Source organism: Nipponia nippon, unplaced genomic scaffold, assembly GCF_047370975.1.
Source record: "Nipponia nippon isolate SJK-2023a ecotype South Korea unplaced genomic scaffold, ASM4737097v1 scaffold_5, whole genome shotgun sequence".
Taxonomy (NCBI): Eukaryota; Metazoa; Chordata; class Aves; order Pelecaniformes; family Threskiornithidae; genus Nipponia; species Nipponia nippon.
The window spans coordinates 74,797,506-74,820,944 of NW_028262369.1; the positions used below are offsets into that span (position 1 = coordinate 74,797,506).

The 23,439-nt window shown below is 36.6% G+C and overlaps 2 protein-coding genes across 3 annotated transcripts in view; one reads left to right on the forward strand and one right to left on the reverse strand.

Moving 5' to 3' along the window:
* The first annotated feature begins 4 nt into the window (after positions 1 to 4).
* FKBP7 (FKBP prolyl isomerase 7) lies at positions 5 to 5,225 on the forward strand. Its single transcript, XM_009462328.2, has 4 exons — positions 5 to 357; positions 2,011 to 2,162; positions 4,414 to 4,547; positions 4,864 to 5,225. The coding sequence occupies exons 1-4, from the start codon at positions 140 to 142 to the stop codon at positions 5,023 to 5,025; spliced, it is 666 nt and encodes a 221-aa protein (XP_009460603.2). The 5' UTR covers positions 5 to 139; the 3' UTR covers positions 5,026 to 5,225.
* Positions 5,226 to 5,361: 136 nt separating this feature from the next.
* The window catches only part of PJVK (pejvakin), a 30,835-nt gene continuing 12,757 nt past the window's right edge, over positions 5,362 to 23,439 (reverse strand). The window contains exons 3-8 of one of the 2 annotated variants that reach the window (XM_087734843.1): positions 15,435 to 15,609; positions 13,048 to 13,243; positions 11,353 to 11,494; positions 10,513 to 10,630; positions 8,585 to 8,689; positions 5,362 to 7,213 (exon numbers count right to left, since the gene is read on the reverse strand). In XM_087734843.1, coding sequence (XP_087590969.1) covers positions 6,912 to 7,213; positions 8,585 to 8,689; positions 10,513 to 10,630; positions 11,353 to 11,494; positions 13,048 to 13,243; positions 15,435 to 15,609 — 1,038 coding nt within the window. In that variant the 3' untranslated portion in view covers positions 5,362 to 6,911. Of the gene's footprint in view, positions 7,214 to 8,584; positions 8,690 to 10,512; positions 10,631 to 11,352; positions 11,495 to 13,047; positions 13,244 to 15,434; positions 15,694 to 23,439 lie in introns of those variants that run through there. The other variant, XM_009462329.2, reaches the window with a different exon arrangement.

The window sequence follows — 23,439 nt, forward strand, 5'->3', positions numbered from 1 at the left end:
TTCACTTCCTGAGCGGCGGGGGCCGGCCCGAAGAACCGCCCGCACCGCGGCTGCCTGGGCCCGGCCTGTCCCCGCCCGCCCCCGCCCACCCCTCGGCCCAGCGGGGACAGTGCCACGCCGGCGGCCTCCTCGAAGCGACATGGGCCGCGGGCTGACCCTGTTCCTCCTGCCGCTGGTCCTGCTGGCGGCCCCGGCGCAGGCCGAAGGCGGCACGGCGGCGGCGGTGGTGGCGGAGGAGGTTAAAATAGAGGTGCTGCACCTCCCGGAGGTCTGCAGCCCGAAGAGCAAGAAGGGGGATCTGCTGAACGCGCACTACGACGGTTTCCTGGCCGGCGACGGATCCAAGTTTTACTGCAGGTGGGCCCCCAGGGCACCGGGTAGGGTGGAAGGGAAGATGGGCCCGAGCCCGGCGGTGTACGTGGCACAACCTGCTCGCCCCCAGCAGCAGCGGGTCCCGGTTACCCGGCTGAAGGGGCCCGCCATGCCCCCTCAGCTGGGTAAGCGAGACCCGCTGCTCTCCCAGTGTGGGCACAGCTTGGGGTCAATGCTAACCACGTTAGGATTAGTAATTTTCCCCCCATCTCAGCCTTTATTTTTCCAAAACCGAGTGTTGAAGGATGTAGGATTTACCTAGGGTCAAGAGGGACCAGCGCTGAGGTAAGCTGGAAACCAAAGCTGGGCTTGAGACTGGTGGCTGTCACCAGCAAAGGGGACAGACTGGGAGGGTCGCTGAGAGCTTGTAGCCCACACCTCACGTGGAGAACCCCTTGGGCAGGGTGAAAGAAAACCCGCCATGTTATCACCTGCCATGTTCTGTGCTGTAACCTGTGCAGAAAAACTCAAGTTTGGAGGAGGAGTTCCTGGGAGGGACACAGATTGCCTGTTTTAGACAAACTTGAATATAGCATGCACTTCTACATAGTTAGCATTGCGCAGGGCAACTGCATTACGCTAGTGGTTTGCAGTGTTTATGCCCCTTCCCTGTCTCTGCTTCCATCCTCGATTTGTGCTGCCTTCCTCTTTGCCCCAGTTGTTAGCATTTAGGCTTTTGCTTTTTCACTTTGTCCCATCCATCTGTCTTCAGGCTGTTTCAGCTTGGTTTAGCTTGCTTTGCACAGAAACCGTTGTGCAAAAGCTTTATTTTCGCAGTGCCTTGCTTTTAATGGTGGTGCATACTACTAGTGAGGCAAGACTCACCTGTGCAAAACTATGGAGAGGAATCTTTTCTTTCCTTCAGGTACCCGGCTCATTCCTTACCCATATTTGGACAGATCAGACAGTAGCCTAGTTTATGACAAAATCTTGATTCATTCCCCCCACCTTGTATCATTTAAGAAAAAATCAGTATAGGAAAATTCTACATTTAAGAGTACCATTTTCCTTGCATTTTTTTGCCTGTTGAAGTGACTGATTTTGGCACATATAGTGTTGCCCTGTGACTTTTGAGCTACATGCTGCTCAGTCGCCGTTCGGTGTAGCTCCCATACTGGGGATACCTCATATGACCACAAGCTGGCTCAAGCACTGAATATCTAAACTGAACAGAGTGGTGGGTGAGCACACAGTACTATAGCCAAGATTGCCAGGTTCCCCCAACACACCCCTGCATGCTCCGTCCCATCCCATCCTACAGCGATGTGAACTGCTGAAGACATTTCTGCTTCCTAGCAGTGAATTGGTCTCGGTGCTCCTCACAGGCTTCCTGCACTGGCACCTTGTTTCTGGCATGCAGTGTATATGATCAGGAAGATTGGACGTTTTTGTAATAAGTTTGGTTTTTTACTTTTTTTTACTTCAAAAGGAGGTTGCCCCTTACACATCTCAAGATTTGACCTTTAATAACTGTAGCAGAAAAACAGTGTTAATACTTTGTATTCTTGCACTGTAAACATTCTTATGTTCTAATAATCTACTGTACATTTTTACTGACTGTTAACTTAAAGCTATTTTTATATAAAAAAGCGTAAAATACTAAATTCACTGTTAACCACTCACAATTCTTTTTAATAGTCGGACTCAAAATGAAGGTCATCCAAAATGGTTCGTTCTGGGTGTTGGACAGGTCATAAAAGGGTTAGATATTGCTATGATGAATATGTGTCCTGGAGAAAAACGGAAAGTGATCATTCCGCCATCATTAGCATACGGACAGCAAGGATACGGTAATAAAGAAGTTTTAATACTAAACTTTGTCTTTCCTCTGTTTTCTTGTCCTTTCAAATGTACGGTATTGTAAATGACTAAGAATTGGTGCTCCATTATTTTTGGAGGCAATGGAGGTGATGACTGCAGCTGTGCAGCCTAATCCTGCTCATTCCTATGCAGTTTAAGCAGTCCTCATCATAGACCCACACCCAGGCCTGGCAGTTTGCATTAGAATTCAGTACATGGCACCCAATGTGTTTTTCCAAGTATTTCCATAATACAAAAAATTGACAGCAAAAGAAAGATCTTCATGATTCACATCAGCATTTTTTGTCTTAATCTATTATATGCTACTCATGTTTAGTTCCTATTAGTTGACTCCTCCCTGCTTAGCCTTTTAACGACATTCTGCATCTTCTGAGCAAAATGGAATGTAATCCAGTGCATGCCACAGAATTAATCTAAGTAGAAATAATTTGTTTAAAATACTGCTTACATTCTGGATAGTTAATGGACGATATCATCACATTACATAATAATTGCAACAGTACAATGCATGAAATCTGATTTGAATTTAGGATGCTAAAGTGTGCAGTCTACTTAAAAAAAAAATCCAGTCAAAGTTTTATGCAATGTTTTAGCACTCTTAATTGTAGATAACTTAAATTCATCTCTGACTTGGGTGTAGTAGTTTCTGTGAAAAGGTAGCTCCTGCTCCGTAATAATTGTTTGGTAGTGATGTTATGTCAGAATTCCATGCACCAGTTTTGTCTTTCGTACAGTTCCATTGTAGCCAGTGACGTTTACTAGGAATAAATTTTTACCCTTGAGCATAATGTTTAATAAGTAAGTCTCATAACAACAAGTAAAAACACTGACACAAATAAAAGTATGTTCTTTACCTCTAATACTAGTGTTAACTGTTTGTTCTAGGTAGCACTTCAAGAAAGTATTATTTTCCTACAGCATACCTGTCCTCTGTGTCAGCATATTCCTGCATGCTGGGGAAGATGCCTGCCTAATCTTGAATTAGAAAAGATGCATGTGGCTTTCTAAATCTTTACATATCTTTCCTCTGTTGGTATGTATATTTGTAAACTACTGGCACTGAATTCTAGTATTGTATCTTTCTTTCCTAAGTAGTACATAAACCACGATTTATATTCCGATATATTTAAAACTTCTGCATTTTTAAAGCTTGTAAGGTTAAAATTTTTTGAACTCTGAAACCTGTCATTTTTACTATGGATACTTTAGATGAGTAGTGTGAGTAATAGTTTTGTTTACCTTCTGTTGGTAAACAGAATAGATTCTTTAGTTTTTCTTCAGTTTATGAAGGACGGGCACAAGCTCAAAATTCTGTCAAAATTCCGAGGTTACAATGTCATGTTCACTGGCTTTGGCTATGAATAGAAGCATCTTGCATGTTTATGTTTTAATTTTACACTGCATGATTTCTTGATGCTTTTTTGGCACTACTTTTAGACCTCATTAATTTGTTACTGTCTCTCTTCAGTTCCCTTTTTTTGCCAGATGCATGATAGACCTCTGTTGATAGGCAGTGGTGTTTTTACATCAGATATCAGAAAACGCTTTGACACAGGAATAATGAAGTCTAACTTTTTTTTTTTCTTCAGAGACCAGATAAAATATTCCAGTAGTTTGGGGATTTTTTTTTGTGAATCAGATGACTTGCATCCCACTGCTTCTTTCTAATGAGATGTATATTTTTAAACACTATTTTACATCAAGTCCTTTAACCATAGGTATAATTCATAGTAAGTTGGTAAAACCTGATATTGCCTGCTTGTTTCTTCAGACAGAAAATGCATATGAGTATTGGTCTCTTACTGTAATCTTTTAAATCAGATTGCAGATATTGAATAAAGGCATATGTCTTAGAATCAGTCTCTCAATAAGCCCCATCATATGACAGTATGTGAAAGAGTGAAAACTTTAGAAATACTTGTTTTTCATCATAACACAAACCCTTCTCTTAATTTTTAGAAGTACCTGAATTGATAGGAGCAATATAATTTTGTTCCAGGGAAGTATATTGTTTGCAAATCTCTCTCAAAATCATTCATCTAGCACAATCTGAACGATCTTCCTGTCTAGCTGTATAATATTTAAATTCAGAGTTTAATCTGAATATTAACACGGCCTTTGTAATAAAAAATTAAGATGCTTTACATATGAATTTATCATATGTGTGATCTCTGCTATATTGTCTGATTTCTTAAATGCTTTTTTTTCTTTTATTCATAGCACAGGGTAAGATTCCACCCAATGCAACATTGATCTTTGAGATTGAACTTTATGCAGTAAATAAGGGACCTCGCAGTGTTGAAGCATTTAATCAAATAGACAAGGACAGTGACAAGAAACTCTCTGAACTTGAGGTAATATGATGTAACTAATCTGGAATAAATAATTTATAAAATTATAGGTATAGTTGCATCAGTGTTATCTTTACATGAGCTGCCTCTGCTGTGGTTCATCAAGTAAAGCTTCTGCATGCTTACACAAACTACACTGTGCAATGTTGAAATTTACTTTGATACATTAATATGTCTCAGACTTGCTGGGAAACAAACTTCAGACATGTCTGCACTGGAGTCACAATAACTTACATATATACCCCAAGTGTCCTTGAAGAGAGCTGTTTGAGTACTGGCATAAAAGCCACAATGGCTGGACTTTTTTCTTTTCTTCTAGATAAGCCAGTATTTGAAAGAAGAATTTGCAAGAGATGGCAAAAAACGTCATCCCTCAGTCCATGATGAAATCTTAGCTGATATATTTAAGAAGAATGACCATGATGGAGACGGTTTCATATCAGCAAAGGAGTACAATGTCTACCAGCATGATGAACTCTAAGTACTTAAAAAATCTTTGGCTGTTTTCTGTACACTGAATTTTAAATAATAATACTTTGTCACAGAATTTCTTGTATTTTTTTTATAGTGGCATCTTTTTATATCTCTTAAGGTGACTGTAAAAATCTTATTTTTAAGATTCAACTAATAAAATGTGTTAGATATTTCAAAAGAAAGAAATAAAATTGGAAAACACCATGATCTATTATTAGTGGTTCTTGCATCATGTCCTAATCTACAGTATTGCTCAGTAGTCTTTCTCATTGTGTAAAATACTGATGAAAATAATTTTTTCTGTTGTATCAAGCACACAAAAATGGTTCCAGTACCTGTTGACATAGAACATAACCGATGAACACTTCTCAATCCCCTGCAAAAGAAAAGGGGAAAACAGAATCCCAGGAAGGTAACTGTTAAAACTCTGGAGGCTCCTAGGGTAGCTTCTTGAAGAATTGCCATTTGCAGCAAATTTAACTATAAAAGGCCTTAAAATAAATGAACGGTGTTTATGGAATGTCAAGATAAAACCATAAGTGTTTTTAAAGCAACTTAAAATAACCTCTTTGCTGTAATATTAACATGAATAATTCGGTGGTCATGAAAAAGCAGTATTTTAAGTGGGTTTTTAAACTTTGACTTAGTAAAATTATTCAGTTTATTCAGCAACGCCAAGTTAAAAATGTACACTGTCGTGATTTACTTGGATGAGGTGAAAGATGATGGGAGATGCTCTGTATAAGCATAAGTAATTATTTGGGCATCATTCTAATTTTCCTCACTTTGGAAAAATGCAAAGAAGTAGCCATAGTTACAGACAGTACTTCAGGCTAGTTAACTGTTCTGCTTATGCAGGTGTCATCATAATGTCTGTGTAACATCCTTCACTCTTCTCATGTAAAAAGCAGTGGCTGTATTCATTTCAACATGCAATATCAGATGTACACAGTGAAAGTGGCAGCACAAATAAAAAAGCTTCCATACCTAGGTTATCCTTATCATCATTCTAAAAGGTAGAAAAACATTTTTTAGTTGCTTTCCCAGTTTAAAATAGCATGGGGAGAGCTTCAACAGGACAGTAACCAGCCGCATGCCCAGTCTCAGTATTGGACACAATTCTGTAGTGCCCTCTGGTGTTTATATTCTTGACAACACAGACTTAATTTTCTGTCGTTAAGACCTTCACCCCTGAAGTCTTGTTGGAAGGATGTAGTTCTGTTATTTTCCTAAGCTTCCAAAACATTTTCTGCTAAGCAATTTTTTCTGAACACAAAAGAAAGTCAAGAGCAGCTGTGACCTAAAATCCAAATGCAGAAGGTGGACTGGCTGGTACTTTTTAGTTATCTAAACAAACTGTTGACGTGGTAATGGCATTGTAATATGAAACACTTATCCCTAGTTTTAGTTGTTCCCTTTTGTAAATGAAACATTAGACTGAGCTAAGTTTTAGCATGTTTTTTAATCTGATACTTCAATTAAACATTCATGAGAACACTAAATTATTAACAAATATTCTCATTTTACCATCATACGCCAGTGTAGATAAAGGCAACATATTGGGGTTTAACAAGTTTGTGTAAACAACTTAAAGTAAGTTCTAGCATATATTTTGACATGAAAATACAGTTTTAAGGTACATTTTTTCATTATCATGATAATGAAAGAGAAGGTTCTAGAAAGAAGAACAGCAATGTCAGAGAATGCATGAGGGCATTTTCAAGTAAAAGGTCATTGACTGTGAAGCAAATAATTTGACGATAATAGTGTAATAAAATGTTTTGCACTTTCACTATTTTGCATTTCAACAATTTGAGTCATATTTACTAATTCTGAAAAGTTTGTGGCACAGTTATGCCCATGTCTGCAACAACAGGCACTTAATTAGCTTAGTTACTTTACTCTCTTGTGCCAGAGGTCAAAACAGGGCACAGCATGCAGTCGTACGTACTTTTGTCCATTAAAAGAACACTCTAGGCATCCGTAGACTGTCTCCCTTTTAGAACTTCCCATTCCACAAAGGACACAGGGACCTTTGGGGATGTTGTTATTAAGTAAATTAATTCGGATATGAGACCCTTCTCTGAGATAACTTGTAGAGAGATCAGTCATGCTTGCAGCTTTTTCATAATAATCTGTGAAAAGGTCCTCCAAGTAAGCATCAGAGTTAGCAATGGTATCCACTACTCTTTTATCTGAAAAAGAACGCACAAAAAAAAGCAGCAATGATTTGTCATTACATTATGAACTGTTTACAAAACAACCTGTCAATCTAATTACAGAAATAACAACTGCTTCATGAAACCATTCTAAACATGCCACGTTGTAGATTACTTCCCATCAAAAGCCCTGTGTGATGAAAATTTTTCTTTAATTTCACAAAAGACACTGACAGAAGCCAGAATTCTTTTGTATATGACCTATATAATTATAATATTTTTAGAAATGCACCTAAAAGATAGGCATGAGGCAAGCTTTTGAAAAATTGGTGCCAAATCAAATCGCAGCTGCATACTTTCCTGTTTAGCCATTTTTATTTTTGCATTTCTAGTTTTCTTTTGTAAAAATTGTAAATTCACTTTTTTTCCTAGTATTTACAACAAAACCACCAATACTTAAAAGGTTTAGAAAATTTGGAGGACTCCGTGTTGACCTCCCAGCAGACTTCTGAGCACACAAAACACCTCAGGAAGAAATCACTTTTGGAACTACCTACCTTTTTCCTCTCTCTTCAGGGACTGATTACTTTAGATTGGATGACAAACTTTCAGGCAGCTACAGCTACTGAGATGTATCATACCCACCGAAGACTTATTCCCTTAGTGCAGACTGGAGCAGCACTGAAGGCTTGGTCAAATAAAAGCCCTTTGATCAAGAACGGGATACAATGGAGCAAGGACACCTGTACAGAGCAGCCTTTAGAAGGATGTCTTTACTGCTCAACATTTATCTTCACACTCGGATTTGCAGATTTCCAAAATACTTGGACCAAGGAGTGTTAAAAAGTATAGGATCTTGTTCTGAAGAAAATATAGCTAGATACAGCAATACTCAGCTTTTTTGGATGTTGTGCTCATACCAGAATGAGAAAAGAGAACTATGATGGCATCTTGCCCACGTCCCTGCCATGTGAACATATAGCCTAAAGAGTACATTCAAATATTTAAATTAATATTGTTTGATATTTAAACTTACTTTGCCTTGGAATATTCTTTATAACTTGTATTGCATAACACTAGCTGTAAATGGCAAGCATATGAAATAGGCATGTTAACTGAAGCTAGTTGTATAATTACTCCATACCAGTTTATCATCAGCCATCATTTTTATTTTAAGATCTTTAGAGTTTTAATGAACAGCAATACCATAAATTTGTTATTTGTAAAAGAGTCAGATTCTCAAATATAAATTTTAATAACTTTACAATCATTTCAATACACAAGAAGTTAAAAGAGGTACATTTTCCATCGAAATTTTCTTCTTTAAACATTCATCTTGCACACAAACAAAAACACACTCTTCATGCATTAACTAAGACATCTGGATATAAATATCAAAAGTCATACTTCGATGAAACAGATTACTCTTTAACCTCCTTAACTTGATCAGTGAAGATGATCCAGATTTCTCTTTTTCAAATCCTCCTTTTGAAATGGGAGTCACACAGAGTTCTGTAAAAATTAAAAATAAGTGTTTAGAAGGGCAAAATCTAAAAGCAATCATTGCACAACAGCGTTTAATATACTTTCTAATCTATAAAGCTAACAGTGATTAAATTCAGCTTTGCTAATGTTTTTAATGGCTAGTACCACTTGTTAATACAAGTCTGCACACAGTAATAGCCCATAGAATCAAGTGACACAGATTCAATGGGAATTTTAAAATGTTGGTGGTTTTCAACATACATCATTAGAGTTTGTTTTGTTTTACACACAAGTTATGGCCATGTTAAGGGACTAAGGCAGTCAATATCATATAAATGGAAGCCCCACTTCTGAAGGAGAAACATTTCTATGATCTCACTTGAAACTGAAAATGAAAAATAATAAGCAAGGCTGTGAGTTCTGTAGTCATCTCTTCCAACACCAAATCAACTACTAAAACTTGGGGTTTTTTTTAAATAAAAATAAGTATCACCTAAGTTTCTTTTCATAACTTGAAAGAAAACCTTTAAAGTGAAATATAAGGATAATCAGTTACAAGGAACTGAAAAAACATGTGTTAAACTTTCTCAATTAGGAATTCTTTTTAATTATGCCAATACAAATATCAGCTTCATTGATTATTTCACTGATAATGACTTTAGGAAAAACACTGTGCATGTACCTACCATTGCATAAAGGTAAAATAAAACACTACCAAAACTGAAATTAATGTTGAACATTATGGAAGTGAATATAAAGAACTACCATACTGTATTATCTCTTTTACTTTTAATCCAGTAATTATGCCTGGTTTGGAGTATATGTAAAGTTTTTACAGAAGGGTAAAGGTATCTCACAGTTCAGTAAAAAAGTGCTATACAATGCAGAGTACCTGTCATGCAAGTTTTATACTGTGTATGCCAAAGGGTACGGAGCTATTTGCAACTTTTTAAACATAGGCCTGTACAGATCTGCAGAGAGAGAGATTACTTCCCTAACCAGGTCTTTTATCTTGCTATTTACAGAAAGCCACAATGTTATAGAGACTCAAGCAATTCCTGAAACGGTTGAGTGACTGACAGAGGTTCCTGTAGTTAAGTACATGTGAATCCGGTGGTTAGAACTTTATCTAACATTACTCAGTTGGTGGGGAGTTTCGCATTTGATGTTATCAAGTGCTAGATCAAATCCTAAATTGACTTTCTGGTTTATTACAAACAATGTTGATAACATTGATAATGCTATAGGCGATACATTAATCAGTGCAAATAATGTAAATACATAAGCACTATCCTTTCCCCAAAAAGAGAAAAACTTACAGGAGCTATGCAATTTTTTAAATTAGTTTCCAGTAGTTGTGATTATTTCTTCCTAAATATCGTCAGATATCCATATGTGGTAATGATGTATCAGACTGAAATTAAAGCCCCAACAGAAAAAATGTTAGCTTAGTTTAGAAGTTCTGCACACTTTCTTCTTTACTTGGGTCTTTTTACTTGCCTATTTTATGCAAAACTGATCAGATGGTCTCATAGGCCTGGTCCCTACAGGCTAGAAATATAAGGAAGTGATTTTTTCTTCCATGGAACTGCAGGATTTAAAAAAAAAAAATTACAAAATCATACTTAACTTTTAAAAAATGTTTCCACAACAGACTATTTTCTAGCACCTGCCTTGTTTATCTTTTCAAGAATTGTTTCCCTTAGAAAGTCAGACTACTTATGTGCATAAAATTAAAGCATACTATTGTATGGGATGGGGACTTATGTACATCGAGAGCAAGAAAACTGTTTTAAAAACTCAGGTCATTATAAATAATAGCAGTAATGACAGTAATGCACATCACTTACCGAAATTACCATCCAAATGAATATAAAGTTCAAATACACTAAAAGCAATAGTTGTATGCGCAGGAAAAACAATGGCTTTGTCCCGCCCTTTATAATTCTGATCTTCAATAATGTGAAACTATAATTTAGAAAAGCATCAAAAGAAAAAAACTTACAAATTGCAATGAAAAAATAGACAAAATAATATCTTAACTGTATATATTGACAAGCATAATGCCAGGAGGAAGCATTGAAATTGAAGATCAAATTTCACAACTAAAGAATTTTATATTAACAACTTTGCATTTTAATAAAGTTTGATACAGAGATAGTAACTTAGCTTTCATTGCCCATTGAAAATTATCTGAATAATCTATAAATACTAGTAATGGGCAAACCTCAGAATATTTGTAGTTTCAATTATTCAAACACATTGAAGAGAGAGAGGGAGAGGGAAGAAGAACATAAGACAGGGAGTAAGATGCCAACTCTTCAGATAATAACAACCTGAAGTTCCAATGCGTTATAGAAAATGAATATAATAACGAAAGATAGGATCTATGTTTATTTGCGATTCAAACTAAGAAGTAAATTCGACATTTTTGTTGAGGCTTCACCCAAAGCAATGGCTCATTGTCTAGTCATCCTTTCATGCATTTCCCATCCCTCAGTCACATAAGCAATACTAACAAAAGACCAACTTTTAATTCAGTTTACATCAGTGCAATAATATTGATTTACTTCAGATTTTTTCTGAGCTTATATCAGTAAAAATGCAATTAAATCCAACCATAACATTTATAAAAATGAGCTTTTTGTGTTTGTTCATTTAAGTTACAGAACTTTGTCAAACATATTTACCCTCATTGTCTCTCCACGCATTCCAGTATGGACAGTTAATGAGCACTGCCTCGTAGTTCTAATACTTTCCATGACCACGCACAAAATTTCCATCCTACTTTTTCTTGATTGATGGACTAGACAATGATCAAAATTTATTTTTCTAAAATCAAGAGGGAGGCAGGAAGGAAATTCAGAGATTATTAGCAATTTACAAAGCAGCTAATAGAATTAGTAACTTTAAATCAGTAAATAAATCACCATAACTTCTGTCTCATAGCAGTAAAACAACTGACTGAAGAGGTTTCTGGAAACTTAATATTGATTTTCAGTGTTTGGGAAAAGAAGCACTAAAAAATTCAAGGAAAGCCAGTAATATACAAATGTTAGAAAGGATATGTGGGACACCCTGGAAAATTCCAGGTCTGTCCATCTGACAACTGTTCTTAGTGACAGTAAGGAACTGTCAACATACCCTAATTAATAACAACTTTTTTTAAAGGGGTATAAGTAATGTAAGTCAGTAAGGATTCATGGAAAATAGATAGTAAAAGCAATAGCTGTAATGCTCTACCTTTGGGCTTCTATAAAGCTTATGATGATGGAATGTTTTGGTTAGAAGCCTAAATGATGCCTATACAAGCTGGCATATACTCAATGGATTAAAAACTGGTTAATTGATACGTGTCAACTGTAACTGAAAAAAACTATATAACTTATAAACATGGAACAATCATGAAACAAGTGTTTGCAGGAGAATTTCTACAGGCATTGGCTCCTAGACGTATAACATTGAATATTTTTATCAGGAGACTAGGACCTCTTCCTCCACCCCACCCCCAATTATTAATGATAATGTTTGGAGATTACAAATAAACCAGGAAAAGGTAGGTACAGAACAAGAGAAGTTATGGGTACAAAATGACATGCACTGCTTGGTAAATAACTACAAGGAAACAATATATGTATGAAAATACCAAATGTCACGTCATGCATAGTAACTAATTTACTGGGATGCAACATTGGGATTCACTCGGATGACATTGTGGTCAAGGGATAATCTTTGAAATATAAACTAGAGAATTACACCTAGAATTAGTCACATCGTATTTCTATGTGTTTGACTTCTGTGCTAGCACTACAGGAACACCAAGTTCAGTTTCAGTGTCCACAGCTCAACAAGTATGCTGGAAAAATGGAGACTGCATTTAGAGAAGAACCACAGAAGGTTATGAAAAATTCAAGCAGATAAACCTACTTTGCTTTTCAAAGAAAAGGCTGTGTAATAACCTCATAAAACCTTGAAGTATCTACATTGGCAATAAAACATATGGCTTTCTCATTCATCAGACAAAGGCAACCAAATCCTATTTCTGAAACCTGAAGTTGGGTAATGTCATTTGAAGTACATTTCAAATTTCCAATAGTATGGAATAACATAGATAGGACCTTAGATGTACCCTTCCTCTCTGGATTTATTTTTTTTTTTCCTGAAAGATGCGCTGTAATTCAAGCAAGAATTAATTCAGAAGAATTATACAGTCTGTGTTATACAGAAGATCATGTGTCTAATCCCAGTGATCCACCCTGAGACTCTTGGAAAATATCAGATGGTTACTGCTATTGACTGGCTAAAACTAATCAAAACCTAACCATTTCAGTGGTTCAACCTAACTGTATGAAATGTAATTATGGAACAAGAAACCAAAATATAACCTTGTAGTAAGTTCTTTAAGTAATGTTGGTACTTCAACCTCATGTTTGGTCACTATGCCAAATGACGCTTTAAAGGCAACAGAATCTGATCCAGCAACATCAAAACCGACATCATTCATTATCTGATTTCCTCTTCTACCATTAAGCGAAACATCTGATTTGTCTTCATAGTTGAGCAACTGGTAAGATGAGACACCTGAGTAAAAGAAGATAACCATTGTGTGATGAGAAGTCCGAACGCAGTGTTTTTACACAGCAAGAAGAGAATAAATGGTACTGTTCCTACTGTACTTAACCATTTTGATGTGAAATTCAGAGCCACATTGAGCACTTATTTATCGGTGTTACTACTGATAACTAATGGAAAGAGAGCGCATAGGGGTCTGAGGAATTTCTGTGACTCTCTGGCAGAGTTGTGCCCATGGTCCTGCATGTGATATGTCCTGGGCATGAAATGGTGATTAGGGCTATTTACACATTTCTGTGTTTATCATTATTCTCCTCAAGTACTTTTACCTGTAAGTACGCTGTTGGTGCTTGTATAAACTAGACATGTAGTGCGTTCTGGGTTTAATGACAGAGGCTCTGAAACACAAAACGACTTAGTGGAGGCCACACAGAATATTAAAACTAGGAACAAAATGAAAGCCACTGTGTGTAAATTAGTGAATTCTGAGTTTTGTTTAGATGTAGTACAAATAAACCTAACACTTCTTCATTTTTCCAATACGTGAATGAAACATGGGTGTGTCAGTAACATTAACTCTGCCTTTTACCTGACGTCACAATTAGAAAGACTTACCACACTTTCCATGTATGCCTGATGATTCCAGGGACTATGTCAGTTTATTTTGAAGGAAAACAACAGATTAATTTTTACTTACTTGAAAGTTTGCATTGATTTATTGTACAATCAAAGGCTAGGTGCCAAAACATTTCTATAATGCTTTCTTCATAACCTTAAATACATTTCCATTACACTAACAGAAAAAATATTAGAACGCATTGGTTGCCAAATTAAAATTAATAGAGCAGGTAGAACACAGGGATTAGGCACCCAAATACATTTGAAAGTCTGGGGTTTACTCCTTTTTTTTTTAATCCTTTGAAGCTTTTAGGATAACTGATATTATGTAGTCACCTAATATGAATCCTGTTTGTCTTTATTTTTAACCAAAAAAAAAAGGTTCATATATTTTTCATAATTCTAAAAAGATTGCAAATGCTTGTATTTGTCACGTAAAAAAGGAAATTCAATTACAAAGTTCTTTGTTCACATTAAAGGACAATACGGTCTGCACATGACATCTAACCTTTACAGAAAAGACTAGTAAGGTTTTGAGAGACTTTTTAATGAGATTTTGCAACGTTTTTCTCAGACTTTTTAATGAGATTTTTTTTTTTTTTTCATTCAGGACAAGGCAGCTGACTTGTCCTGAATGTAAGACTAGTAGGATTAGTAGGATTCTAATTTTTTTCACCATGCTTACGTTCTGGAATCACCCCTTTCTGGGGTCAAATGGTATTTCTGTCGTCTTGTGCTCATCCTGGTTTGTCTTAGTAGAGTTTTTAATTGATGCAATTGTTGTACAATTAATGTGATCAATACTTTTGTCAACATGGACCTTTTTTCAAAAGAAAATAAAGCTATGAAACTGTTTTGAGAAAACATAGCATGTAGACACCATTACACAGACTTTTCAAAGGAAGGTACAGGAAAATATAGGCAGTATAGTTCAGTTTTGCACCTCCTAATTCTCATAGAATCTCCTCAAAAAATTCTGATATTGCATAGCAAAGGCAATTTAAACACAGTTAAGCTCTCTAAATACTCAAACAAGATTACAAAAAAAAATTTTATGGATAACCAATTACTTCAGTCAGATAGCTGTTGTCAAATGCTTCTGCCTGTGCAGAGCCCAGTTCAACACCAGGGATTACTAGCATAGAAGTGCTGCAGAACCGAGGCCATTCTTACATACTTAAAAGTGAGTATACAGAGAATGGTGAACATTAAAAACAAGTTTTAAGCAGCAATTAATCAACATACATCAATACATCTATCAGGAATCTGTTGTGATTTGTGAAAAAACAAAAGGCTTAACTGAATTTGTTTCATATTAGCTCAGAAAATATCAAGGCTTTTTAGTATAATTACTTTTTTTTTTTTACTCCTTTTCAGAAAGTCCTTTTTTTTTTCTTTTTTCTTTTAACAGTTTGATGTACTTTTTTCTTAAATATTTATTACATGAGTAAGCAAGACAAATTTTATTACCCATGTACTAAAGAACCATCATACTACCTGTACAGTTTAAACTATGTCTACTGTTCTGTAGTTACTAGAAAACATGCTTTTTCTCCACTTTGAAGAAAGATAGAAATCTTACCTGCTGAAATTTCTTTCTCCCCTTGAAGAATGTCTTTTAATGTAAAAGGTGTTGAAGCAAATTTAGATTTTTTTGAAAGCAAACATTTTCTTTTCTTAATCACAAGGCTCAGAGGTTGGTATTTATCAGCTTCACTGAGACTGGGCACTGGAACTAGTCTTCCTCCATCACCAACCTGTTTAACAAAGTTTTTGGTTGCAGCAGCAAACATATTATGACATTAGTAATGATAATAATAAAAAGCTCTGTAGCAAGTGTAGCTTCCAGATGACAAGCCCATGTTCAATTCTTTTTACAATGTTCTTTCAAACAAATTAACATGTTTAAAAAAAAAAAAAAAGCTGTCAAACTGTTTTTTTAGATCGAGTTATATTTTGCTTGGAAAGAATCAACAGCATCTTAGCTACCAAGGTTCTATGGTGTATTGCTCGAGACTTCTCTCAAAGACCTTCAGTTAAGCTCTAATTCTGTATGATGAATAATGAATTACCAGTGTAAACTGATAGGGCAATGGTTGCCCTTTCCTTGGCAGTTTAATCCCACTGTTTGAAAACAAAATTTACAATCTTAGAAACAGAAGACAGTAACTTCTGCAACCCTTAGCTTCCCATTAGGACTTATTGTTGTATTACCGTTTCTTGGGTCCTTGCTGCAGCTGAATTCTAGTGTTTTACCAACAAAGCAGCCCTGATGTGCTCCGGGAGACAGCCTGAATTACACGTTCGTGAAAGCTGGTAGGTCTGCCGAGATGGTATTGCCTTTCAACAGTGGTTGCATAACCTACCTGTGAAAGCTCAGCTGGGGAGTAAGTGGTGTGGAAGTCTTCGGAAAAACCTGGGCCGAAGCGTAAGATTAGAGATGGCTGTAGGCAGCGGGGAAACAGCAGTGGGCTTTCATTATATGTTATTCTTCTCCTGTGGATTCAGCTCTGACCCAAGGGCTAGTTTTGAGACAGGCCAGCTGCATGTATATGGTTCAGACTACTGAGAAATTCACTAAATTGTGAGAATTACGCAAAATAATAAAAGTAAAATTGCAGACAGAAGTGAGATTATTGATATAGGATTAAGAAGCAGCTCAAGGATCCAAGAGGGAAAACGCCAGTGTAAAAAGATAAACAATTGTAAAGGGAAAAAAGAGAGTCAGTAGACAGCACTGTGGAGGATCTGTAAGGGAGGCAGCAGGAGCCGACCCGTCCTCATGTAAACGATGACTTGATCTTCTTGCGAGAGTGGTGAGCGTGAAACTGCTAAACCTTGTAGCGCATCTTCCAGAGACCCCTTTTGCAGTTACAGTAGGTAAAACATCAGTGACAGGCTTGTAAAGCTACACTTTAATATGAATATTATCCCTAGATGCCAGGTAAAAACTTTGGTTGGCTTTTTTTCTGAAGTAAGGTTTTTACATGAAAGCATTTTAAGGACTGTTTTTATAATATGATCACTTATTTAATAATTTAACATGTTTCAATTTACTTCTTTGCAATGCTTCCATAACTATTTTTAAACATTCATAGGAAGTCCAATAAAAAGGCAAAAAGAGGAGTATATTACCTCAGCTATCTAAGATAAAAGGAAAGACTGCTGGAGCTTTCTGCTTACTTTAGAGGGTGCTGAAAAATCAAAGCCAGTTACACAGCGACTTTGACCTGAAACCATGTGAAACGCTGCAATTCAGTCTGACTGTAATTCATATTAGACTGCACTAAGAAAAAAATCCCTGTACGTATTTACTCAATCAAAATATGTTAACAGAACTTAAAAGGTTTTAAAGGGAGGGAAAAGCTAAGGAAATTCTTAAATTAAAATCGCCCGTTCAGTCTTGATTTAGATTTATTCTGTATATGTTTTATAACTGTTTGACAGGATACTATTTTTTCTACAGATTATTAAACTCAGCTGGCACTGTTTATTCAACATGTATTTGTATTTCTCTTGCTTAGTATGTGGTCATAGATCACATTCAATCTGGTCCTAGCACTAATTTTGATAACGAATAGTTTCATTTGATATGTTTATGTGGTACTCCTGTTACTCTGACACCCTATAACCCACCATAAATGCTGCAGCAGCTGTTCGTATCATCCTCATGCCACAGGTCGGAGTACAGGAGTGCAACTACATTAACATTGCCATGTTCAAAAAACATTCACTAATTTTGCACATCCAAGTGAAGAAACCTAAGATATTTCCCCCACCCGTCCAGTACTAGGCACTTTCATACTTGGCACATGAGTGCACTTATGAATTTTCAGCATTTCTGCAGCCCTGGCACTCTCTCATTTTGGGCAACCAATAAATGAAAAACATGCTGTGCATACGTTATGGCTGAATCAGCATCTGAATAAAAAAATCTTGCCTCGTCTTGCCAAGTTGTGCAGATGAAAATCCTTGCTCACATGTGGGTTCAAGGCTAACTCTAGGGAGTGCCAGGGCTGTAACCTTCTGTACCCCCTTAGCACAGAGCCACAGAACAACAGTGACAAGGCATCCCATCTGCCTTCGCTATGCAGGATCCTTCATAGAACAACAAAAGGACCTTTCTAGCCCAATCTTAGCCCACCTTTGTAAATTACTGGAACGAGGTCAGACTTGAACCCTCACCATGACCCAGGCACCTTTTTAAAAAAACAAATTAAAAAATATGACCAAAATAATCCCCCCACAGGTTGCCTAGTGTCCATCTATGATGACTTTTGTTCTTAAGTGAGCACCCCTGAATCATATACAAACTCATTGTTGGTGTCAGAGACAAAATTATTCCTCCAGTTTCCCCATTTTCTCGATCATGAGAATGCACTTTCTTTGTGTTACCCCTTCTCTCTCTAATTATGTACCCTCTGACCCTTGTAAATAAATAAATAAATCAAGACTCTTACTGGCAGAAGCCTCATTTGCTGATTCATCTGCAGAGCAGGTTCATCTATAGTTGGAAGGTGAAATTCTGTGCAAGAAAAAAATATGAACTGATGTAAAGCTATAATGCTCTACTTTTATAGTTTTTTTAATTGATTTTCCTGTCCCTATAACTCTAGCTTAACTCTGCTTTCTGCTCTTAACTACCACACTCTGTTCTGCTTCTGTTTGAGTTGTCCATCCCCAGCAGACTGAAGGTGTCTGTAAGTTTACCTAAGGACATCACAAGCCTCAACATGGGGAGCAGTTTCAACGTAGCTTATTCAGCTCTGTGTTCTGCAGATAGTTTACTTCATATGCAAGATGAGCTCTGTTTCTTCAGAATGGGACTTAGCCACGGAGTAATAACAGAGCAGGCAAGTATTAGCTATATATAGCTGAGAATTTTGATGCTTAAATACTATTTTTTTTCCTTACATCATATTGATATGGACCTGGAGATTATTTAATAGTAAAATCTAGAGGACAGTCCTGCTTTCTGCATAATCTTTGAGGATGCAGCATGCTTTTTGTAGTTATTAGGTAACTCCATAATGATTTTTGTTTTATTATTAGATAGTTATCCTATATTATCCCTGCAGGAATGTTGGATATCTGTAATTATGAAGTGTCTAGAGATGCATTTATAGGGTGACCTAAGGTGCATGCAGGCTAGAGGCTTGTCCAAGGAACTGAAAATGTGGAATTCTCATTAATTTCAATCCAGAAATCTAGAATCATCTGCAGATTATTTTGATGTTTCTGTAATCCACATGAACTGATCTGATTTTAATTTGTTTCTTGTCACAGTCAACCATATAAAATTAGTATGATTAACCAGTCAGTTGAGGGGGAAAAAAGAACTCCTAAGTGTTAACCGACTGGATAAACTGAGTTGGTGTTTCACTTGACAGGGTTAAACCCACATAACCAGTACCAAATTATGCTGGTAATTTGTTTAATACCTTCTTAGTGTAAAAAAAGCTGCTGTCAGTTGCCAGACCACCTGACTTAAGTGCCTTTGAACTATATTACATTTACCTACAGATCTTTACAAAAGAACAAGTGCAAGAATTTGACACCTAAAACCAGCGAAATAAAATGCTACTGAAAAATTTACTTCCTAAATTCCACAACTTTCCAGCAGGTGGCATGAGTATTTCCCTAGAAAGCAAGGCTCTGTGCAATATAGATCCTGTTATATTTCAGGAGGTAACAAAAATAACAATTTATCGGACCAAATATGGTCCTTATTACAGATATGCTTTTTTTTTTTTTACTGCCAAAGTGGTTTTAAGAGCACTTGACTTTTTTTTTTTTTTTTCCTCCCCAAGGTGGAGCTTGTCTAGACATTCTCTTGTGTAAGCAAAAGCAGTCAGTTTAATATCATGACTTACACCACTTCAGAGCTCCTGAGTATGAAGACAGTACCACTGTCATGCTGATCTCTTGGTCTAGCAGTTTGCTGGGGTACTGGAGTCACCTGGCATAATGCTTGCAGTGATGGCTGCTCTCAAAGCATTATGGTATTTAGAGACCATTGTGGGAAAAAGAGTAAGTTAAAGCAATATGAAGGTTTTCAGTAGACTTAGCTTCAGCAGAGATACTTCCATATTGGATTTCTTTATTGTATAGTTCAAGCGCAGTGAAAATTTTAAATCAGTTCACAAATGCCATTTTAATTATGCAGTATAGGGGAAAAATTAAATTAGCTATGGCAATATTTTAATTTTGTGTAGACTTACTTTATTAAGCTCTCAATTTGGTAAAGCAGTAAAAAAATCTGGTCACTTCTTGTGTATCTGAAACTTAATTGGTTCCTTATGGAAACCTCTCTGGGCAGCAGAACAAGTAGACCATATCAAAATTAGAGAACTCAAAAATTCAAGGAGGCAACTCATTAGAAGCCTAGTCCTAAAATGTTTTAAGTTGCCCACATTTAAAGTATGTTTCACTTCTTGTGGAGCCACATCCTTTTGAATATTCCACTACTATCTGTATTCTCAGGAGAAAATTTTAATAAGCTGCTAGAGGTAAGTATTTTAATGAACTTTTATGTTTTATTTATATGGGACTTTTGTGTGTGAACAGTTTCTTCACCAATTAGAATGGATTTAAAAAAAAAATATTAAAAGGCACAGGAAACATTGTTGTCCTTTTCTATAGAGGTATCTAAAACATACCATTAGGGCTGTTCTAAATTATTTTCAAGGTCACTTTTAACAGTCCATTTGGAAGACAGATGCACACACTCACTATTACCGTGTTTCCTGTATAATACTCTTCAGGTTTACAGCTCAAGTAAACTCTGTTGGAACGTCCTTCTATTCTCTGCCATGGAATAGACTGTGATAATACATATTCATAGTACATGCTACAGTACGCACAAAAGGTAGATCTCCTGCCAGGAGGTGCTGTATCATAGCGTGACACTTGCCCAGCAATCAAAGTATTAAAAGCTGCACTGTACTGTAAGTGTTACATCAATGAAAGGCTACAAGATGTGGAGTTCAACTGGCTTCTCTATAGCTTTTGGTTGACATCATCCCCCTTTCACCTTTGTACAAGCAACATCTGTTGACTTGATGAAAATGGAATGTGTTGCACAGTTGGCTCCTTTGTACCACTTCACTGCCTTCTCGCTAGAACCATGTTAATGATGACAAGGAAACACAAAAGAGATTAAGGAGCATACGCGCTGGTGATAGCTTTATATGCTCTTCCACAGACTTACCTTTCAGGTTTCAGACCTTTGTTCACAGACGTGCAGACTACTTAATCTGTGTTTCATGCGTCCATCTTTAAATAATATGATATTAAATGACTATCACTGGCTAAAGTGTATGAAATATCCCAGTTTTTCCTTCTTTGTAATTGCCCTAGTATTATTGGCACTGCTTTTAATGGGCAGATGGATGTGTTAGCTGTGAAGCATTTACCAATAAGAAAAGCAAAAGTAGTTCTCCAGGGAGAGATTTGCTGAGATAGTATGTTTGCATTTAAATTTACTACCTGTGAGAAGCGGGCACATCTTTCAGCCAGAAGAAGTGGTCATTTGTTAGATAAACATTACTGCACACAATGAAGCTACTTTCATCATCTAGCATTAGTAGCTTGTGAAGACAAACCTGGAAACAAACAAGCCAGTGTGACCTAAAGTAGGTTTAATGTTGCCTTTCCTTTGGAGGATGCTGCCCGAATGACTCAATCCTTTTTTCCAGCATCTGTGAGTGGGTGTGTCTGTGTTACAGAGGACAGCTTTGTGGGCTTGTGCACCCACCTGTATGAGGATGCAGAACTGTAGCTGCTGCTGCTGTGCCACCATGCCTGAAGACAGATTACAAAACGAAGGATTTGTTTACCGTGATATAATTCACATTGTCCGTGCTAATCTGTCTGATGGGCGCTGGTACAGTTATCTCTATACAATACCTCCTTCAGTAGTAGACATATCTTGTTTCTTGCTTCTTCTCCTTATGTTTTAATATGAGCAGCAGGCTTGAACTGGATTTATTTTTGGCATTGCCACTAGCTGTTCTGCGATACTGGGCAATTAACCTCAGTCTATGAAACCTGCTGTGTGTGGCTGTGGTAATATATCACTTCCCTGAGCAGGATACTGCAAGAACTGACTAGTATTACAAAGTACTCTCAGATCTTGGATGCAGAGTATTTATAAACAGACAAAATGAAGTAGGTGTTTGTAGGGCATGCAAGAATTCAGTATCCTCTTTCATAATTACCTCTATGCTTATTCAGGCTGTTCCTTTTCACGCTACGAGAATACTTCCTCATCTAGTTTCCTAATTTATTTTTTTTTCACATGTGTAGGCATAAAATAAGAAGATACTTGAGCAGTTTCCAGCTACTAAACATTTTAACAGACAAGTGACATAAGAAATTCTTGTCACCAAACATAAAAAGCAGCCTGACTAATATTGTTGTACTAGGCTGGCTGATAAGCATTTAAGTGAAATGGATGTGCCCTTGTGCTATATCACCTCAATTTCTTTGACTGCTAAATGTAATGCCAGGCCCTCAAAAATAACCTACTTAAAGAGGAACTTAAAAGACAATCTACACCTTAAGTTTTATCAGTTTAAAAAACATAACTCAATGTCCTTACCAGAACTGGTAGTCCACTTGCAGTCCAACAAGTGTAACCTTTGGAAATGTTTAATTATACTTTTTTCCTCCACTGACTTGTCAAAAAACCTGCTCAAGAAACCTGGGGTAGTCATGAAATTTGAGCTAGTAATTAGTTTCATTTCTTTGCTGAAGGAAATATAACCAGACAGTCATCAGTGAGAAAAGCAACGACGTATTTGATCTTACTTCAGAACTTTTCCATGTGATTACAAATGTAAACTAATGTAATCTAATCACAGGTAGAAAATATCTTCACACCAGATTCATGTCTGTAGCATGTGTTTTTGCATAGTTTATTAACTTATTGTGAATTCTTTTTAAATTTACCATTATTGATATGCACTTGGGATATAGACATGGGATACACAACCTACCCTGTCTCTTAGCTACTCTGCCTAATAGGTACATCTCAGACATAGCTTTCAGAAATAAAAAGCACAGTCTAAATATAAGGCATTTTATTTACTGGCCTTGACTAAAATTAGACTCACCACTCAGTCAAAATAAACTATAGAGTACCTCCTCAGCTAGCCCACAGTACCTCATTAATTTTGAATGATATTTCAGCTTAGTTTCTTTTAATCTGATTTAGCAATGATTCCTTATTCAAAAAATAATGTTGCATATTCAGGTGCAGGAGCAGTTAATATTGCGTACTTGTAGTTTTTAACATTTAGACCAACTTAAATATTTAATAAGCTAATAAGGACTTGGAGAACCATGTGGCTTGATATGTTGGCTGGGCAAAAATGCTGTGTATCATTGCATCAGAACAGATTTTTGTAGCAGCAGTGAAACTTGGAACAGCTTTCTGGGGGCAACGCCTTTAGCTGAGTCAGGATGAAATCTTGTCAATAGCTTCCCACACTGTCTCACTTCACCACACCACAGCGCCTACATGTTTGTGGTTAACAAGAAGTATCATCTGTCTCTTGGTTAGTTAAGTTTAAATATAAAATTTA